We start from the raw sequence: 21442 nt of genomic DNA, 5'->3' as shown, positions 1-21442 counted from the left end.
GATGTGAGAAGCTCTCCAGGTGTGCTGCTGGGAGGGTGGGGGCTGAGAGCCATCCTGAGAGCCCCTGGGCCCTGCACCTCCAGGAGATGGAGAGCAAAACTCCTGCAGGCATCCCTTGTGCTCCAGGGCAAGGGCTGTTCCTGAGGGTTCCCCTTGCAGGTGACACATCAGGAGGGTTCTCCTTGCAGGTGACACATCAGGAGCATCCTGAAGATTCTCCTAGTAGGTGACACATCAGGAGGGCTCCCCTTGCAGGTGACACACCAGGGCCATCCGTTCCTGCCCTGCCAGGGTGGTGACAATGCTGGGGGAGGGGTTCAGGGGGGATCCCAGCGGGGAAATTTCACCTCTGTGCTGAGCGTGGGAGAGTGAAAATGAGCACAGAGTTTTGCATGTGGCCAAGAACCACAAACCTCGGGCTGAGGTTTTACCTTGGCCCCTTCTCGAGCGTGAATGGAAACGCCAGGCTGGAGTCCTGCCTCTGTGTCCTCTGAGCTCAGTGCAGGCATCTGGGCTGCAAGAAATCCTTGTCCAGAGCCTTTGGGAGCTGACAGCTCGGGAGGGAGCAGGGCTGGCCAGCCACAGGGTGAACACTCAAGGGAGAGGTGGGAAAAGCGTGGCTGGGAGCTCTCAGCAGCACCAGGGTGTGGGGTCCCTGCATCTGTCCCAAGAGAAACCCCCCAAGAATCCAAAATGAGACAGCCACAACAGTCCCCAGCAAAACCAACCTTTGCTTGAAGTCTCACAGCCCCAGCTGGGAGTGAATCATGCCCAGAGAAGCAGATAGTCAGGAATGCAGTTACTCAAGCGTGTTCCCCGATCTCTTTGGATCAGAGCCATGGTGATTTTTGTGCTTGGCTCTCACAGAGCCAGTGCTGCCCTCCCCAGCTCTCTCCCCAGGTACTTGTGGTAGCGTGGAGCTGGCCAGGGCACCTGCTGGTGGTCAATCCGGCTTGACTATTAGCCAGAATCCATTAGCACCTAATGGGAAAAGCCTCAGGAACACGGCCTCAATAAACGTTGACATATTTGAGGTCAATATAATCCTTAGGAAAATTTGCCCAGGTAATTAAAGCCAGACAAGGAGTTGCCTGTCCCAGAAATATTTACCAAGCTTTACCAAAGGCAATAAAACGAAGGCAGAGGGTTTTATAACCAGTCCACGCTGGGCTCCCTTGCTGTGTTTAGTGCTGCTTCCTGCCGTGCTGTCCATTTGGCTCCTCAGCCAGCGGGTGCCACAGGGGAAGCAAATCTCCCTGCAGGAGGCTGGATCCAGAGGCTGAGGCTGTGCTGCCCGACCTGCCGAGTTTGGGGTGCTCGTGTTCCCCAAAGTGACGTGGGCAAAGCCACAGTTTGCCTTGGCCTGGCTTCCTGCCCCTGTGGTGCCAGCCACGGCTGGTTTTTGCAAAAGGATGTGTTCTTCTGCCCGGAGAGGAGGTGAAAAGAGGATCTGAAGGCAGCAAAGAAACAGAACTCAACTGACTTTCAAGCCCATGTTGTAATTTTTTTAAAAGTTTGGTGGTGCCAGCTCTGACAAACTCACTCCTTAGTTCCCTTTAGATTCCCTGCTCCCCTTTCTCTCCCCGGTCCCTGCTTCCCTTTTCTCTCCCTTGTCTCCTTGTGACCCCCTGCTTCTCTTTTCTCCCCCTGGTTCCTTATCTCTCCCTGATCTCCTTTTCTCTCCCTGGTTCCTTATCTCTCCCTGGCCCCCTTTTCTCTCCCCGCTCCCCTGTTGCCCTCACTGCCCGGCTCCCGCTCCTTCTCCCCTCGGAGCCGGGATGCCGGGAACGGGCCCTCATCCCCGCTGGGCTCTGCCTTTGCGGGGAGCGGCCTGAAGTACCTGCCAGGAGCACCGGGCGCTCTCCCGCTCCCGTTCCCTCCCCGCCGTGGGGACGCCGCTCCTGCCTCGGGCACATCCCTCTGCGGGAGCGGGGGGCGTGCAGCGCCGTTCTCGGAGGAGGGCGGGCGTCTCCAGGAGAGGGGAAGCGGCGCCGTTTGGCGAGCGGCGCCCCGAAGGCCGCGGGCCCCGCCGGGGCCGAGCGCGGCCCCCGCGTTCCCATGGCGACCGCGCCCCGCCCGCCCCGCCCGCACCAAGCATGGCCGCCGCGCCGCCCTCGCCCCGCCGCCCCGCGCACGCGCCCCGCCGCTCCGCCAATCAGCGCCGGCTCCGCCCCGGGGGAGGGGGCGTGGCCGCGCGCGCGGTGGGGAGGGCGGCCAATCAGCGCCGGCGAGGAGGGCGGGGCCTCGCTGGAACCGGGCGCCGCCGCCGCCGCCGCCACCGCCCACGGCCGCCGCCGCCGCCCTGCCCGGCCCGGCCCGGCCCGGAGCGCCCTCAGCCCGGTCCCCTCCAGGGCCGCGGCCCCGGTGCCGGACGGGCCCCACGGGCCGGCTGTGGGCGCCCCCATGTCGGCGCCGCTGAAGAAGGGCCCCGGCGGGCTCATCGGGCTGATGAAGGACGCGTTCCAGCCGCACCACCACCACCTCGGGCCGCACCAGCCCGGCGCCGTGGACAAGAAGATGGTGGAGAAGTGCTGGAAGCTCATGGATAAGGTGGGGAGGCCGTGGCACAGGGCTGGCCTGGGGGCTCTGGGATTGGCCTTTGGGGGATCTGGGGTGAGCCTGGAGCTGTGGGGTCTGGGGGGGACAGAGGGGTCTGTGGGGTTGGCTGTGGGATCTGTGGGGTTGGCTGTGGGATCTGTGGGGTTGGCTGTGGGACAGAGGGGTCTGTGGGGGGACAGAGGGGTCTGGGGGGGACAGAGGGGTCTGTGGGGTTGGCTGTGAGACAGGGGGGTCTGTGGGGGGACAGAGGGGTCCTTGGGGTTGGCTGTGGGACAGATGGATCTGTGGGACATAGAGGTCTGTGGGGTTGTCTGTGGGACACAGGGGTCTGTGAGGGGACAGAGAGGTCTGTGGGGTTTGCTGTGGGATAGGTCTGCGGCTCAGGGTGGGGATATTTGGGGGGTGAGGGGTGTGTGGTCACACAATGGGGTGCAGCGCTTTAGGGGAAGGATGCAGTGTGACAGGACAAGGGGGAATGGCTTGGCAGTGCTGGAAGGCAGGCTTGGACGGGGTGTTGGGAATTAGGGATTGTTCCCTGGCACGGGGTGCCCAGAGAAGCTGTGGCTGCCCCTGCATCCCTGGCAGTGCCCAAGGCCGGGCTGGATGGGGTTTGGAGCAGCCTGGGACAGTGGGAGGTGTCCCAGGATGGGCTCTGAGGTCCTTGCAGCCCCGGCCAGTCTGTGATTCCATGTGGGACATGGTGGAGAGGAGAGGCACGGAGGAGAGGCCAGCGTGGGCATGGCATGCCAGGCTGGGAAGGCGTGAAGGGACACCAGCAGCTCTGCTGATCAAGGTGGAGGGAGAGGGGACAGTTTGGAATGGAGGACCTGGGGTGCTTCCCCAGGGCAGTGCCCACAGCCCAGAGCTCAGCATTTGGACAACACAGGGTGGGGTTGTTGGGGTGTCCTGTGCCAGGCCAGGAGCTGCACTGGGTGATCCTCGTGGATCTGTTCCAAGCCAGGATATCCCGTGATATCTGCATTAATCATGTACATGTATAGATAATGCCAGTCCTGCAGGTGCTGGGGTGGGCACTGGTGGTGCTGGGAAGGGGTAGGGGCTGGTGGGGAGCTGCAGGAGGTGAGAGCAGGACAAGGGAGAAATGTAGGATTTGCTCCTTGGAAGGAAATAGAGCCTGGTGTGTGGGTAGTGGATGGTGAAGCTTTGTGGCAGGTCAGGTTATTCCTTTTGGAATGAACAGGCCTGTGTTGCTGCACTCAGGACAAAAACATTTCCTTAAAACTGAGGGAAAACTGTAAAAGCCTGACTAAACCCTTTTGCAGTAAGCACATCTAGTTAGATAAAATATCAAGTGATGTTTAACAAGAAAAACTTGTGGCGTGGGAGCTGGAAAGGCCTTCTTCCAGCCCCACACCTTTAGGAGGGGCTCTCTGGGGTCATTAAGACTCTGCACTCCTCCTCCTCCTCCTTTTAAAATGCCAGGAAATGGCTCTTGCCGGGGGCAGGACACCAGACCTTTTGGCCTGTTGGTGTGATGGGATATTTGATTTACTGGCCTGGCTAGGTGTGCTGGTCAGTCCAGTGTTTCAGAAATCCTGGGGAGGTGTCAGGGAACGATCAAGTGAGTGAAAGCAGGCACGCAGAAATAGGCACAGAATAAAAATATATCATTTTTGTGGAGTTTTCATTGATAATTGCTATTCAGCCCTGAAATCAAGGCTAGGCTTGGCGTGTTGCAGCCTGAAATGTGCAGTGCATTTTGTGACACTGAGTTCAGGGCCCTACAAGCTGTGTAGAGTAAGAGCATCACCCACATTGCCCCCAGGCCTTGGGGACTGTCACCTGGCCACCTCCTTCCCCTCCGGGAGCAGAGCAGGCAGGGATTTTGGGCATCCCTCATCCAATTACCCCTCAGGCTTATCCATTTTGCTTCTCTTCCCCTGCATTGTTTATCCATGCAGCGTCTGAACCTCCTGCAGTAAGTGCTAAAAGCAGGCAGAGCAAATGACTTCTTTAAAGGCATATTAAATTCTGTTCCTGCCAAGAAATCACTCCGTGCTGGCTGGCTCAACAAAAGGCAGGGTTTGTAGCTGTGCCTTGCTGTGCCTGTGATGAGCTTTGATCACCTCCAGAGACTGGGGCACAGCAAAAAACCCTTTTGAGAGGTGCCATTGACTCTGGGGGCCAAGCACAAGTGCTAATGTAGAAAAGGCAATTTGGGCATGGAAACAGGACCCTAAATAAATGTAACCTGTAAGAATGCACATTTTCATCTCTAGAATGTGTAGATATAGGTGGCAACTTGTGTTTGACCTCATAACCTGCTCTGTTCGAAGGAAAAGACTAACCTGTAAAATAGCTGATTATTGTGGCATTTAAAAATGCAGCAGGATGGTTTTTGGGGGGAAATTTCACAGCTTTAGGTCATTGTAGCAGGTTGGTTGTGCTCTCTCTCCACTGACAGAAAAGCCAAGGCTGCTGCTGTATTTGTCACAAGTTGCATCAACCTCTTTTAACTCCAGGTTTACTCACAGGCAGCACCCAGAAGCTCTCAGGCTTGTTCAGTCTGATTTGTACAAAAGGACAGATCTGGCTCTGAAAAGCCTTTCAGATTTCAGTTAGATTTCAGCTGTACTTATGCACACTCAAAGAACACATCTGAATTCAAATCTCTTTAGTGGTGTAGCAAAAACCCAGAGAATCTCACGGTGAGAAGTGCTAAATGAATGGAAGGTGTTGAGAATGGGTTAGATTTCTGGGCCAGGAACATGAAATTCCAGGTGCAGATAAAAAACCTGCTCGTGTGCATGTTTAATAGATGATGTTTTTGCCTCTCAGAGCTGCGTGCTGTGTCTGTGTGGGTACACCACACTCACGACCTCGTTTGTTAGTCTGCATAATTAGCTGGTGTTGTCAAAGCATTCTGCTTTCGGATGTGACTGATGAATTTCCTATGCAAGTTGATTCTTGTCCAAATATTTCCCCTGTAATGCTCTCCATAAGCTGCCTGACATATTTATGTCTTTCAGATTCTTTCATTTGAAGGCCCAATTTTTTGTCAGTACCATTCCTCCCCCAGCTACACGTGGTCACACAGAGCAAGGACATAAAATAGCCCTTTCCATCCATCCCTGCTGGATGCTCCCCTTCAGCTGAACGAGGTGATATTTCTGCATTTCTCAGAGATGAAATGCAGCCCCCCCGGAGTTCACTGCTGTGGGTGGTATTTGAGGAATAGGTGGGTTAGTCATGAGCTGAGTGGAATAAATGTGGGAAGGCACGGAGGAGGAAGAGGAGCTTTGAGATAAAGCTTCTCCAAAGGGTTTCCTGATACCATTCAGTTCCTAGAACTGATATAGAGAAGTGCCACTGCAGGTCATCCTCATTGTGAGAAGAAGAAAGGCCAAACACAAATCTAGCAAGAGATAAGAGATGTTTGAGTGGGTTTTGTTTTGCTGCTGGCTTGCACTGGAATGAGGTGTGATCTCAGCTGTTCAGCTGCTAAAGGAAGGAAAAAATGAGTTTTCAGAGCTGCCCTGGGAGGGAAAATCTTACCTGGGAGTAGCCCCTGGATGCTCCTCAGGCCTGGGACTCTTAAATGCAGAATTAGTCAAGGGAAGCTGCAGATTGTTGAGGGGAAAGATTCAATTCCAGGCCTCAAAGATCTAGATGAGATTATTTTTCCTAGAATGAGTACATAACAGATTCTTTCCTCAAAACTCAGCTGGGAAAACTGGGTTTTGACTTGCATTTGGAAAATGGAAATGGGTGAAGTCAGTTTTCAGATTCTTTACAGGCCCACCTCTCTTCATGCTGAGCTTTATTGGTGTGTCTGAAAACCCAGAAATGTCTCCCTAAATGGTTTGTTCCTCAGAGAACACAACGTAAGCCAAACTTTTGGATGATAATTTAAAACCGTGGATTGCTTCTGTTCGTTGCCATCACACCTAAACAAAAAAATATTTTTCTGCTTTTTGCTCAATTTCCTTCCACGTTGCTGGTCCCTGTGGAAGGCTGCTGAGGGGCAGCTGTTCCCAGGGCTGGGAACATTCCTTTGGATGTTGTCATGATGCTGCAAGTGCACACGTAGAGAAAGAAGGAAAATGCCACTGCTTTTGTTGCTGCTGTGTTATAAAAGCCCCAAGTCTGCTCAGGAGGCAGCAGTTCTTAGCTATGCAGTTTTGTTTAACTGCTCATCTTAGCTAATTTTGGTCTGCTTGGTAAATAAAGAAGCTGATTTGATAATAAAATACCAGCAGTTCTGACCTTTCTCTTAACTGTTTGAGGTATCTACTTCTTGGGAAGCATTTTACAGGGGCTCTGAGAATGAGCAGTTTGCAGAACTCTCTGCTGCTGTGGGGGAATTGTTATAATTGATCTCAAAGTCTGAAATGGTGCAGGTCTGCTGCTCCCATAGCTGGGTATTTTCAAAGTGTAACAGCCAAACTGTTCTCTATTTTCAGCTGGCTGAGGGAAGTGCAGGCTCTGCTTGCTTCATGTGGCTTCCTCCTCGGAGCTGACTGTGTTTGTTAGGGTTTTAGACCCACTGTATGATAAACAATTTCTGCTGAAGAAAAGGTTTTGCTGCCCAGAGCTCAGCTCAGCTGGGTCCGAGGAGCACATTTAGAACCTATTCATGCTCAGAGTGAAACTATTTTTTTTTCAGGGCACAAATGTGTTGACTCAATTTGTTGATATGGTTCAGTGTGCAATGTTCACAGGCTCCAAGGAAGCAGCAGTTGAGGCATCAACATCAATTGACTAACTCAGCTGTCTGGCCATCCATCTCTTCATCTTAAGGCCTTGGCAGCCTCCTCAAAATGGAGGGAAAGTTTTGGGACTTTGTTTTTCCCATGTATTCTTGCAGAGGCTTTTTTAGATGTTTATTTTTTCTTTTACCAGCAGCCTGATTTTTCTGGTTGGAGTTTTGATACACTGTGTGCCTTTCTCTTGGCTGAAATGGAACCTTTCTCAGGTCAGCTCTTGGGTACAGGCGCTGCTGTAAGTCAGACAAAATTGGAGGTGTCACTTCACGAGGTTGCTTTTTGCACATACCCTAAATGGCAAAGTGAAATGCTGAAGCACTCTTTCAGAAGGAATGGCTCTGTTTACCATCTGTATTTAAAGGAAGTAGGTATTTGAGCCTGCACTGTAGGGAACTGCTCAATTCCTCTTGAAGGTTTCACAAGGTTTTGTGGAAATGAAGTGCTGCAAAAGGATGTTCAACTGTTCTTTTGCTTTTTCTTGTCCACTTTAGTGCATTCTGCACTGTTTGATATCTGTAATTCCCTCATACCTGGCAGTGTCATGAGTTTAGACCTCATTTATATGCTGGGTGTTAAGCAGCCAGATAATGTTTATTATAGGGAAGAACTTCAGCAAAGTGTAGCCACATTTTGTGCTCAGGTTTGCTGGAAATCACAGAATACAGAGGTGTTAGGCTGCTGCTTCTTACCTTCTAAACTTGATTCAAAACTGACCTCACAACTCTTAATTCCTGCCCTTTGTAGAACTGAAAGTTCACTACTTAATCTTTCAAATGGCTGCTTTGCTATCAACTCTCCCTTAAATTCTCTCAGTTTAGATAATGGAAACATTTGGCTATGGCGGATGGTGAAGTGGCTTCCTTTCCCCTCCCCTGTCACATAAATTTATTATCATGAGTTTCATCAGTCCACATGCACTTCAGCCCAGAAATTGCATTCTTTCATGGTGGCTGGGCTCAGTATCTGGGGAAAAGGAGGCTCAGGGGAGACCTGATCACTCTAAAACTCCCTGAAAGTTCTAGTGAGCTGGGGGTTGGGCTCTGCTCCCAAGCAAGCAGTGGCAGGACAAGAGGAAACAACCTCAAGTTGTACCAGGTGGGACATCAGGAGGAATTTCTCCATGGAAAGGATGGTCAGGCTTTGGAAAGGGTTGCCCAGGGAGGTGGTGGAGGTATCCAAGGAATGCCTGGATGTGGCACTGGTCTGACTGGTGAGGTGGGGACCAGGCTGGACTCAAACTCAGCCATCTTTTCCAGCCTCAATGATTCTGTGATTCCACCTGGACTTGCCCCACAAACAGGATTTGTTGTGTTTGTGACCGTGACTTGTGTTTAACCCCCGATCGTGCTCCTCTCCTGGGGTTTTCACAGAGCTGCTTTCCCCGTTCCCACAGGTGGTACGGCTGTGCCAGAACCCCAAGCTGGCCCTGAAGAACAGCCCTCCCTACATCCTGGACCTGCTGCCTGACACCTACCAGCACCTGCGCACCATCCTGTCCCGCTACGAGGGCAAGATGGAGACCCTGGGCGAGAACGAGTATTTCCGCGTCTTCATGGAGAACCTGATGAAGAAAACCAAGCAGACCATCAGCCTCTTCAAGGAAGGGAAGGAGAGGATGTACGAGGAGAACTCCCAGCCTAGGTAAAGGGGAGAAATGGTTTCAGGTGTTTGTTGGAGGAGCTGAATGCGTTTGGAAGGTTGGTGTTTAAGGTGGATTTGTCAGCTCGTCTTTCGTTTTGTGCAAAGGTATAGCTGAGGTCAAGGGGCACCTGCAAGGTGAACAGCACTTAAAAAAGGGATAGATGGAGGTAGAAACTGCACTTGCTGAATATAAGGCTCTCTCGAGCAAAATAGTATGAACTTAGTGTACCTGAGAAGGTGTTTCCTCATCCAGCTTTAAGAAAAGGAAAGACAAGGTGAATTAGGAGTAAAGCTCTGGGAAGAATCAATCTGACACATTTGTGCAAGGTCTAACAGGCAGAGATATACAAGGCACACATTTGTAACACCAAAATAATTTCTGGTTTTTGGAGTAGATGTTGAATTTAAAAAAAAAGGTGGAAAAAATGTGAAAACCACCCAGTGGCTGAACATAATTGCCCTGGGGAGAATGTGGTTAACGGCCTGGCAACAGCTTGGAATTACTGGAGGGGGGAAAAGTGTTGGCACATGTTTCTGGTTTAATATTGAACTCTGTGTAGCATATTGCATGATACTGAGCTCCAACCAAAGGCTGTGACAGTGGCTCAGAAGGCATTGCTGGTGCTGCTTGGATTGCTGCTGCCTGGGTAGAAGAATGGATTAAGAAATGGAAGTTTCTTTCTGGAGTGCTGTTAACTCTGTGTGTATGATCTGTCATAAATCTGGAACATCTGATGAGTAAATGGTGGCTATGTCAGTCATGAATCCAAAATCTCACCTCCAGTGCCTTGGTTTTTCAGAGAGGAGCAAAGAGGAGTAATTCCAGGGGGTTAATCATCCTAGTTGGTTTGTAATCCAACTAATTGACTGGAGGGAGCAGGGGAAATGCAGATTGATAGATGTGAGTGTCAGGACTGCAGCAGAGGCTGCTGTTCTCACAGCAGGCATGGCAGTCCCGGGGGAATTGCTAATTGTCCCATTTATGAATAAACAGCTTTAGCAGGGAAGGAACTGTGGGGAGATTTGTGTTAAAGACCAGCATTAAAACAGCATCACATCCTGGCCACTCTCATGGCATCTTCCTCTGCCTCTGCACAGCCCAGGAAGCAGCAGGGCCTGTTGGACTGAAGGGGTGACACCAGAGAGCCTTTTCCTTGAGCTGGGAACATTCTCAGTTCTTGAATTTGTCACAGAAAAGGGCAAGGGTAGAGCAGCCAGTGCCTGTGATGTGTGTACCAGTTCAAGAGATGCCTAGACAAAGAATGAGGATTTTGGTTTTGGGGATTCTGTTAAATGCTGCAGTGGCAGTGCCAGATCCAATGATTCTTAAAACCTGATCACTTCAGTGCTACTTGTTAATTAAATTAAATTAATTGCTGCTATAAATGCACCTCTAGATATAAAATATGTATACTAATCTAAGGTGAAGAAACTGAAATTTTCTCACCTTGCTAGGAGCTGAAGAAAAAGACTAATATTTTGGGTAATAATTAATAAATTAAAAAGTCTTAATAATTTATAGTAATGCATTAATGCATTAATAAATTGAAATACTCCAAGCATGGGAGAAGCTTTTTGGAAGGTGGTCAGCAGTCTGTAAAGCAAACAAATAGAACCTGTATCTGGTATTCACTGGGAATGTACTCATGGCAGTGTGTATATAGATATAAATATATAGAGGTATATAAATATATACAAAGATATACATATTTGTATATTTTTATATATATATATATATATATATATATATATATATATATATATATATATAAAATCCAGTTTGCTCTTGATATCTTTCATGTTTGTGGCCATTAGTCTGCAGTGTTTTGAGAACAGGACTTTAAAAGTTTAATAACTTTAAGTTTGGACTTTTCTGACTTTTTTGTCCCTGTTGTTCTTGAAGCTTTTTCCTCCTCTGTTCCAGACTTCACTTTCATTTTGCTTCCTGCTGTGTATTCCTTATTTTCTCCCCCAAATGGCTCCTGGGGTAGAGCAGAAGGCCCAAATTTGACATTTGCACAAGCAGTGTGAAAGCTGGGGTTTGCCCCTCCAGCCCAGTGATGCAAAATGACCAAAGCAGGTTCAGAGCTGCCCTGACCACTCGAGCATCACCCTTCTAGTCCTGCCATTTCCAACTTGCTCTTTGTGTGCTTCCCCCCAGACCTTTGGGAGGTCTCTGTAGCTCCGTGGTTTTGGTGTGCAGTGGTTCAGACTATAAATACATAAATTAACCATGGTTGTACCTGGCCTGCCTTAAACTCACGCTGTGATTTCTGTGAGGGGAGCTCGCTTGTTTTGTTCAGAGAGCTTTCAAGATGCTATTTAAATTCTGCTTTAGCTCACTTCCAATGTCTGTTTAAAAATTCATGCTGCTGAGGGTGCTTTTAAAGCTCTGTGTGCATTTCCTGACTGATAGGTATGAGCAGCAGCTTCTGGGTGCTGTTTAAAACTGAATTTCAGGGAGTAGATCAGATGCGACTTAGTGACTTTGGGGTTTTTATTCCAGATACTGTGTTGCTCCTCTGAGTTTTGATAGCTAAAAGTAACATCTGCAGGCTTGGAAACAAGTAGCGTTTCTAGAGTTAATAATTTTGGATATTTTGTTGTGTGCTTGTAATAAGGTAAAGGCAAATGATCCAATGATTTGTTGGCAATAATTAGGAATTCTTGAGGCTGAGCACATTTCCAGAGGTGCTGCTTCCTTTTCTTTATAGATCCAGGGGTAAATATGTGACTTCTCTATTGTGAGCCTCTTGTGTTTCCTTTTTAACAACAACAAAAAGATGAAATAAACATATTTTTCCCTGAAATAAACATATTTTTCCCTGCAATATTGCTTTGCTTGACAGTGCCATTCCTACTCTGAACCTGCCTCAGGTCTCGATTTCAGTTTCATTTAGAGCCGTGGTGGTTTTGCTGGACTATTTTTTTTAATGTTTCCATTGCAGGAAGCTTTTACTTCTCAGCCCTCTTGCTTGCACAGAAGAGCTGCAATTTGTCAGCTTTCCACACTACATCAATTACTTCTTGCAGCAGTGGTTTTGCAGTTGTGTAAATAGATTATACTTGACATGGCAGGAGTGAAAAATAGCTTGTTGGTCAGGAGACAGGTGGAGGAATTGTCTGTTCCTTGGGAAAGGATTAATTAGGCTGAAGAGTCCATTTTTCACCAAAGAATCAAATTTACTAATTATGTTAAAGCAGTCTATAAGGAGGGAAAATTCAGAGAGGTTATTTGCTAAATAAAATCAGAGCACTGCAAATGTTTCCACATTAAGAGGACAGCTATGGAAGCTGCAGGGTGAGTGAGGAGAAATAATTTTTCAGGATGTGGACTGGATGTTTAAGGAACAGCACAAGTTATTTTTCCAGTTCAGCTGTAGGAAACAAATTGTTAACAAAGCCAGTTAAAAAATAAATATATCTGTAGAGAAAATAGGGTTAAGCAGGGAATACAATAAACTTTTTCCATAGAGCATGGAGGTGAAAAAAAGCCTGGGGAAGCTGATCCATGTTTAATTGTTCTTCTGACAACAGCTTAGGGGATGCTGGCTCAGCAGGATTTCATTTCTTCTCCAGCTCCAATGTTAAGACTCACTAATTTACACAGGAAAAAGCTACCAGTGTTTAATGTCTCCTGGAAATGACCATGCATGTCTCTGAAGGGGAAGGAAGTGCATGAAGAATGACTTGGAGAAAAAAAAAAAAAAAAAAAAAGAAAAAGGTTGGAATTTAAAGAGGAAAAAGTTGGAAAACACTTGTGTTAAACCCTGAAGCAGAAAACCCTCTGGAAGGAGGGGGGCTGGTGCTCTAATCTCATATTTGAGACCTCTTGCACACAGGGAAAACGAGATAGTGCAAAATGTGGAACTCAAAATGGTGTGTTTGAGTCCCCTTTCTGTCACTTCCTTCTAATACAGCAGCACTTTTTTTTTTTTTAAACAAAACCCACTAGTGTGAAGTCTACATCTGCATTTAAATTAGAACATCTTAAAGAAAAGAACAGGCTCCAAAGCTGCCCACAAGAAAGGTTTCCTTGCCAGGCTCCAGCATATGAACACTAACTAACTGCTTATTACCCAAGAAGAAATTCATTATCATGTAAATGTTGTTGGAGGGGAGGAATGTGAATTATTTCTTTCTAATTTGGTTTTAAATTGCAGTTTAGGTGATAGTTTTGGAACTTAAGTAACACTTAGCATAATTGGCTTAAGCTTCCATTCATTATAGTTTTCTTTCTGTCTAAAATTGGACCAGCATCTTGAAAATCAATTTGTGGACAAATGCAAGATTTCAGATGATTGCATAATAAGGAAGGAAGATTTTTATTCTTCTTTCCTCTCAGAGTCTATAAAACTGTAGAGTGTTATGGGAGCTGTGGACTCGCTGTTGTGGGTGGAATTACAAGCACGTTGCTTCATTTGTAGTAATTATCATTGGAAATGTGATGGATTTCTCCATGCTGGCAAAAACCTCCTGCTGCTGCTGCTACTTGGCAACTGTATCGTGTCTCTTGGGTGCTTGGCTGGGGTGTTCAGGGCTGGGATGCCACATTTGGGATTTCTGGGGTGGGATTTTAGCCCATCCCACTCCCTGCCATCCCTCCCACTATCCCGGGTTGTTCCCTGGGCACCCCCAGGGATGGCAGCTGTGCCAGGGCCTGCCCACCCTAAAATAAAGAATATTTTCCCTTAGGATAAAGATCTTTTTCATATCTACCCTGAACCTGCCCCAGCTCCTTGTCAATCCCACTTGGTGTCCAGTTTTCAGGTGGCTGAAGATGAATAATGAAATATGGGATCTTCCTTGATTTGGAAACAGAGTTTTTGTGCTCTGCTTTTCTCTTTAACTACTGCAAATAGCCCCTGAAATGCCAATATTTGTGCACGGAGCCCAAAATTAGGTATAATGAGAAGTGTCCTGAGCAGTAAATTTCTTGTGTAATCCCCTGAATCTGGTAGAATAAATTAATCTGTTACCTAAATGAGAGTTTTATCCTTTACCTTGTCAGTCCTCTGAATATGTGTTTAGCTCCTTAAAGACCATTAATAATACCAAATGTATTTCTCTCTTTAAAGCATAATCTCTAAAATTTCAATTTTAGAAGCGGATTTTTAGCTTCTTAACAGTGAAAAAAAAAAAATGCAACAGCAACACTTGTGCCAAAAATAATAATTCCAGATCCTTTAAAGGTCAGCTGGTTTGGTCCTTGTGGTCAGCACAGTGGCCTGATTCCTTTCTGCTTCCCATCACTCACAGCCATTTGCATACTGATAGGAATATATGACATTTTGGGGTGGTTTATGTGTTTTGTGTTACCTTTTGACGTCATGGGCAGGCTCTGCTCACAGAACTCGTGGTGTTAAAATATATTTATGTGACCTGAAAAGTGCCAGGGTTCAGTGTTGCCCTGTAATACCTAAAGCACTGAAAAAGGAGGAGCTGATGGTGAAAAATTCTATAGAACAAGCAACAAATGTAATGTGAATCCATTCTTTTATTTAAATTAAATGTTACAGAGCTGGCTGTGTAAGGTGCCTTCTGTTGAGCCAGCAATAGTTAAGTGGAATTTCGTTCACTTCCTGTGTTGCAAGTTTTGCTGAAAGTAGTTCCGCTGTTTCTATTTTTAACCTGATCAGAGGAGCCTGAGCTGCCTCAGGGTTACAAAAGACAGCTTGGGATCACCTCGAGCATTTCCACACACGAGCACACAGAAAACCCCTGGCTGGGGTGGGAGCACAGCATCAGACAATTCTCCTTTTTGAAGGCAGGCATATCAAACTCTCTGCTGAAATCAAACTGCTCGTGGCTGTGCATCTGAAAGCCCCTGTGACATGAGAACCTCACATCTTTGTGGTTTCTGAAAGGTGCATTTTACTTGTTGGAGTTGTTAAAAGAGCTGTTTGGGTTTGGGGTTTTTTTTTTAAATTAATTTTTTTTAGATCTTCAAATATAAAATTGTAAGATGCAGTTACAGGAAAAAACCTGTGGGTTTGTGGTTGGTGTTTTCATAAGTAGTGGAGCTTGCAGTTTATCCAGTGGATGCTAACCATGTCACCTAAACAGAATGGGATGGCAAGAGTGTAAGAATAAGAAATAAGGACAATAATTACAGAGAAGTGAAGCATTTTGAGGTTGGTTTCTTGTGCTACAGCTCATAATTCCTGTGTGTTTGTTACATGCCTTCAGCAGAATGAGCTTCACAGTGTGTGCACGTCAAATGATGGCATGTGAGCACAATATTGTGACTGAATCAGCCTGTGGAGCTGATCCTTGCTACGTGTGAGGAGCTAAATTATATTGTGTCAGCTGGGTGGCTCTGAAGGAGATGAGAAATGCTGGAAGAAAACTAAAAAATCCTAGCTGGCATTGGCAGAAATGGTTGTGCCACGTTAACATTGCCTTGAGGGGAAAAGGCATTTAGTCACAAAGCACATTAATTTAACTAATTGTGGCAGTGTGGCTGAGAGACACATCCCTGATTAAACCAAACCTTTAATGGCTTTCCAAGATGGAGCCCATACAGTAAAAGAACTTTTGTCCAGGAAACTGGGAAAGAAAAATCTTCTGAGGGTCTGGGGGGAAGTAACACCACCAGAACCCCCAGCTGGGGCTGGCAGTGGGGGCCGCACCTGGAAGTTTCTGCTCAGCCTCCTGAATCCCACAGAAATGTGTGCAGCAACCCCAAAGCCATCCTGGGGCAGGAAGGAAGAGCAGAACCACAGCAGAGGGGGCTCGGGGCAGGAAGGAGGGGGAACTGTCCATGGGCATGGGGGAACTGAAGGAACACTCTTGCTTCATGCTGGTTTTGGTTCCCCAAAGTTCAGAGCCCGGTGGGTGCTGGGGCAGCAGGTTTTGGGCTGGGGCAGCAGGGCTGAGCTGGGGCAGCAGGGTTTGAGCTGGGGCAGCAGGGTTTGAGCTGGGCTGGGGCAGCAGGGTTTGAGCTGAGCCAGGGCAGCAGGGTTTGAGCTGGGGCAGCAGGGCTGAGCTGAGCCAGGACAGCAGGGTTTGAGCCGAGCTGGGGCAGCAGGGTTTGAGCTGAGCCAGGGCAGCAGGGTTTGAGCTGGGGCAGCAGGGTTTGAGCTGAGCCAGGACAGCAGGGTTTGAGCTGAGCTGGGGCAGCAGGGCTGAGCCGAGCTGGGGCAGCAGGGTTTGTGCTGGGGCAGCAGGGCTGAGCTGAGCCAGGACAGCAGGGTTTGAGCTGAGCTGGGGCAGCAGGGTTTGAACTGAGCCAGGGCAGCAGGGTTTGAGCTGGGGCAGCAGGGTTTGAGCTGAGCTGGGGCAGCAGGGTTTGAACTGAGCCAGGGCAGCAGGGTTTGAGCTGGGGCAGCAGGGTTTGAGCTGAGCTGGGGCAGCAGGGCTGAGCTGAGCTGGGGCAGCAGGGTTTGAGCTGAGCTGGGGCAGCCGGGTTTGAGCTGAGCTGGGGCAGCCGGGTTTGAGCTGGGGCAGCCGGGTTTGAGCTGAGCTGGGGCAGCCGGGTTTGAGCTGAGCTGGGGCAGCAGGGTTTGAGCTGAGCTGGGGCAGCAGGGTTTGGGCTGAGCTGGGGCAGCAGGGTTTGAGCTGAGCTGGGGCAGCCGGGTTTGAGCTGAGCTGGGGCAGCAGGGTTTGAGCTGAGCTGGGGCAGCAGGGTTTGAGCTGAGCTGGGGCAGCAGGGTTTGAGCCGAGCAGGCTCTGGAGCTGTGTCTGGCCGGTTCCAGAACCAATTCTCAGCTCACTCTCTGTGCACAAGCACTGATCCCTCCACGCTCCAGCTGCAGGCGTTCCTCACCACGTGTGAAACACTTGGCTACTGTATACAGTGGAAAAACAATATTTATCTTTTGCCGTTTTCACTTGTTGATTCGTTATTTCCAACCATAATAAACCGAAAGCTTTGCACGTACGTGTGAAAGCACTCGGGGCTGTGAAATCCCACCTCGGCTGGGGTTGTGAGCACAGAGCAGAAGCAGCCCTGGCTCTTTGAAGCTGGCCCAGGTGCTGCCTGCAGCTGCCTGCACGCTCTGGGGACAGCTCTGTGATGTGGCCTGAGGTCCCTGGGTAACGTTGGCAGGTGTTGAAATTCCCCAGCAGCAGGATTTGGGTGCTGCACTCCAGCTCTTCCCAAACTGGGTTTGGCATTTCGTTCTTTAACTTGTTTAATTTTAATTAATTCTTGTAGGGTTTAATTTTAACTTGGGAAGATTTAGTTCTTTAATTTGTAATTTGTCTCTGGTGGAGCCCTCGGTGACAGTGTTGTGTGGATTACTGGGTTTAAGTAAAATTTTGAAAAATGGGACATTGCTGGAGGTCTGTGGCCAAAACTGTTTGGGAATCTCCAGTCTAAGAGCCATAAATGTTCTTTGAATGTGTGCCCCTTTTTCTGAGAGTACATTCAATCTGCTTAGTTGAAGCAATAGCAATAAGGACAGTTCTGAGGTTACTAAAAATAAAACACAATCATCAGTAAGCTTTGACATGCCAATAAAAATATTCTCTAGAATTGCAGGTGTTTATTTGGTCTGTATAAATTTAAGAATATGTAAATTGTTAAAATAAGGACATTTTTGTCCTGTTAGCATAGGATTGGGAACTCCTGTGTGTAAAAGCCAGTAACACAAACTATTTTGCAATTTGCTGCTCTTTATGTTCACTTCCTGTGGTTTTTCCTGTTATTTACTTAAAATATAGCTGAATATTTATAAAAAAATATGACAACCTTGAGAATTTAAAATGTTCAGCTGGTTTAGGAAACCAAGGCCTTCGACGTGTGTGTGTAAAACCATTTGTTTATCCATCCTTAAGCCTGAGGAAGTTATTTCTCTCATTAACTGATGTGCTCAGCTGAGTGCAAGCACTTCCTGGAGCTCAGCTGGGGCAGAAGAGATAAACAACTGGGCACTGGAATATTCCCTGGCTTTTTGCAGTGTTTTGTTTGAACCATGCACTTGTTCAGGGTCAGAAATGCATCAAAGTGCTTTTCTGTCATACCCAAATTTCCCCACATTGTGCTGGGCAACAATAGGAGAGTACAAGATAATTAGCCGGTTTATTAAAGCCTCTATTTTTATAAACTCAGTAAAAAAAGACCATAATTTTTTGCTTGGGTTGTAGATTACATGGATTAAATGATTGACAGCAGCCTGGTGTTTGCTTTTTCTTCTTGCACTAACACAAACTATCCTCTTTTTTTTTTAGCTTTTTATGAGGGTGAGGGCTTTCAGAATTCCACAGCTCTGATTTACAATTTTTCTAGTGTTTATCAGAAAAAGGCATTGCAGGGACACGGTGGGAATCTCCATGAGGGAGGGAACTGGGGTGGGAATTTACAGTTAAATCACTTTCCCTGCACCACGAGCTCAGCATCTGAGCCTTCCCCTCAGAAATGCAGAGAGAAACACACAGCTTTGAATTCCTTCACATGCCAAACCCAGTGTGTAGAACTGCTTCAAAATCCCCAGTTTGGGTGTGTGACACATCCAGGGACAGCTGGGGAGTGGGACAGCTCGGGGAGAGCAGCTGGGGGCTTTTCCTCATGTTAATCCCAACACCTGCTCTTGTTGGACAATATGAAATGACAAAAACCAGAATTCTCTGTGTAGCTGGTGTTTTCCATAAACACTTTGAGCAGCTTTCATTGCTGCACACAAATGAAAATGTAGCTGAATAAAGGAGGGTGAGAAAGAACTGCTGTCAGGGAAAATTTAGAGTTTTGGGCCCTTCTAATCTGCCCAGACTGTCAGGGTATGGAGAAAGCTCATGAGGGGCTGAGGAAATACTAGAATGTATGTCAAGCAATATGGTCACTTCCAATTGAGTCTAGACCCTGAGAAAATGTGGGAAATGTCCCAAATGTCCGGGGAATTTTTTGTGGAAAGGCTGGAGGTCAGTTCTGCAATCAGACACTTTAACAGGATAAGTCCTTCGAATGGCCACAAGACCAAGTGGTATCTGAAAAATGTCCAAGATGAAGTGAACAGGAGCCAACCCAACCAGAACAGCAGAAATTGGTGAAAGGCTGGAGCCAGGGAGAGTGCAGTTTGCTGCCAAACACAAGTGTCCTGCAACAGCAGCAAACTCAGGGAGAGAGATGGGAAAAGAAGAAAATCCAATGTGGCTGGGGATGTTCCCTCCCTCTGTGGTCCAAAATTTAAATAATCAGTGCCAGAAGTGAGTCTGTGCCATGCCTGGTGCTTGGTGCAGGTTTCTGAGCAGCTCTGGTGTGTTGGGCACAGCTCACAAGTTGTTTTTCCCCACATGATGCCAGTTCCTTCTTTTCCCTTCAAGGACGTGACATGAGGGCGAAAAAAATCTCCTCTGGCCTAGAAATATCCCTGTCTCTTTTCAGGAACTTTTCCTAGCAATGGAGTGGAGGAGAATAATTGGAATATTTGGATAAAGGAGCGAGCGAGAGAGGTGCCTCTGGTGAATAGAACAGCAGAAAATATCTATTCTCTTTTCCAGTTTAAAAAAGGGCATTTCCTGTGGGACAGAGCACTGCTGGTGTCTCAGTGTCACCAGGCAGAGAAGGGACTTGAGGTCCCAGCTGTAATTCAAATTGGATAATTAAACACAGCACGTTTGAGAGCTTTTGTGTGTAAGTCGTGACCATTTTAGGAAAAACCTGCAGGTGTTTTTGCATTCCCTTGGGAGCTTGGGGCTGTTAGGATCAGTTAGAGATTCCCTGAGCAAATCTATTGTGTCGGGAGCCTCTGGAGACCTGCAAAGACATTCAGCTTCCATTGTCTGAGACAGGAGTAGTTTTTATGTGCTCTCAAAAGGAATTTTCAGACCCAAACCTGATGAGTTTTTGTCTTCAGTACTCAGTAGGTGAGGTCTGAGTATTGGTTTTGCACATTTTTTGTGAATGTGTTTTTCCATGGGAGGATTTTTGTCTATCCACCTTAAAGGGATTATACAGAGTTTGTCACTGTGGAAAATGTCTTGACAAACACAGACCTTGCTGGTAGTTCCCATGTTTTGGATGTTCTAAATGCTGGGGAAACACTTGAAAGAGAGCCCCAGATAAGAGTTTTGCATGCTGGGATCATTCTTGAATTGCAATAAATGCTGATTCTGCTTTGCTTGGAATACTGAACTCTTTTTTTTTTTTTCCTAAAAGAAACAATTTTTGTGGTCCTTTGCAGGAGGAACCTGACCAAACTGTCCCTGATATTCAGCCACATGCTGGCAGAACTCAAGGGGATTTTCCCCAGTGGCCTCTTCCAGGGGGACACGTTCCGGATCACCAAGGCAGATGCTGCAGAATTTTGGAGAAAGGCTTTTGGTGAAAAGTAAGTTTCTAACTGTGCTTAAAAATAAAGGTGTGGGAGCAAATTGCACCCAGTGTTTTTTAAGAATTCTGTTTGGCCCTTCAGGAAGGGCTTTGTCAGGTTAAAATAAATGATGGGAGAGAGCTACTGGTCATTTGGTCCATCTCTGGGCTGAGGTAAGGAATTATTCCCACATGAAATTTCCCAGTTTTTGTCCTGTCTGGTTTTAAATATGTCAAGTGATGAATTTTTCCCCTGTTTCCCCAGGAGACTCTTGTATTGTCACACTGTTTTCCTTGATTATTCAGCTTAAATTTTCCTCTCCTTGATTTAATTCTTTAACTTTTAAGTAAGCTGTACAAGCTATGCAAAATAATCCTTTCTTCTTCCAAAGGTTACCATGCCCCCAACATGGGTTGTTCTTTAGCTAAGCCATAATATTGTATTCTTTTCATCTTCCCTCCAATTAGTCTTTCCAATCATTTACTCACCTCTCTTCTTCTCTGGATTTCTGTTTGCAAAATGGCTTTGCTAAGAGTGAAGGGGAAAGGGAAATGCAACAGTCTTTGTGTGCAGACTGCTGAAATGTCAGGTTTAATTTCTGTATCTAATAAAACACTGACTAAATGAACCATGGAGGTGTTCACAGCAATGTTTGGGGATTAAAGTTAATGGATTGGGTACTGCTTTCAAACTGAAGGGACTGAGGTACTTCACCTAAAGAGTTTAATTAGTAGCTGTCAGAACAAAAAGCCATAATGTGTTTACTCATGAATAGCACAGTTGTCTGAAGTGAGGCATTTTCTTTCTCTGTTTCTATGCCACTTGATTTATTAAAAAAGGAAAATATTCCTTTAAACAGGAGCCTGTGTTTTGGCTTGTGATTATCTTCCTTCTCCAGTTAATCCTTCTTTAGAGAGTTGGTTGCACTTTTTTTTAACCATCTAGACTTAACTTCTTCTCTGCCAGCTGCAGCACTGTGAAATGATTATCAAGTGATGCTGTGGTAGGACTGCAGGAAGAGGGAAAACAGAAACCAGAGGGGGGCTTCTAATTCCAAAATTCTGCATGTGCAGAGAAAATTGTCATAATTTCATTTGGCTGTTGATTTCCTGCAGTGCCAAGAAATCTGGTTTTTTGTGTGACGTGAATAAATCTCTTGTGGCTGTTTTTGATTTTCCTCGTTATCACAGCATGGATTCTGACAAAGAAAAGGTGTGCTGTGTGCATGGTGGTGGGGGTGCTCAGCCTTTTCCATTCCCTGCT

At 47.1% G+C, this 21442-nt stretch overlaps 1 protein-coding gene and 1 long non-coding RNA gene across 3 annotated transcripts in view; one reads left to right on the top strand and one right to left on the bottom strand.

Annotated features, from left to right (window-relative positions):
- Positions 1-1024: 1024 nt before the first annotated feature.
- LOC135285364 (uncharacterized) lies at positions 1025-2067 on the bottom strand. The gene is made up of 2 exons (XR_010350243.1): positions 1841-2067; positions 1025-1450 (listed from the first exon to the last, which is right to left on the bottom strand). It is a non-coding gene; the product is annotated as an uncharacterized LOC135285364 (long non-coding RNA).
- Positions 2068-2250: 183 nt separating this feature from the next.
- Positions 2251-21442, top strand: part of CBL (Cbl proto-oncogene) — a 36667-nt gene continuing 17475 nt past the window's right edge. For both annotated transcript variants that reach the window (XR_010350414.1, XM_064398056.1), the window contains exons 1-3: positions 2251-2550; positions 8680-8927; positions 20051-20197. Coding sequence is in view for 1 of the 2 variants with exons in the window: in XM_064398056.1 (XP_064254126.1) it covers positions 2404-2550; positions 8680-8927; positions 20051-20197 (542 nt within the window). In the remaining variant the exon portion in view is untranslated. The remainder of the gene's footprint in view (positions 2551-8679; positions 8928-20050; positions 20198-21442) is intronic.

Source organism: Passer domesticus, chromosome 23 (genome assembly GCF_036417665.1).
Source record: "Passer domesticus isolate bPasDom1 chromosome 23, bPasDom1.hap1, whole genome shotgun sequence".
Lineage (NCBI taxonomy): Eukaryota > Metazoa > Chordata > Aves > Passeriformes > Passeridae > Passer > Passer domesticus.
The sequence above is the reverse complement of the archived record's forward strand: the minus strand, read 5'-3'. Positions and strand labels throughout refer to the sequence as shown.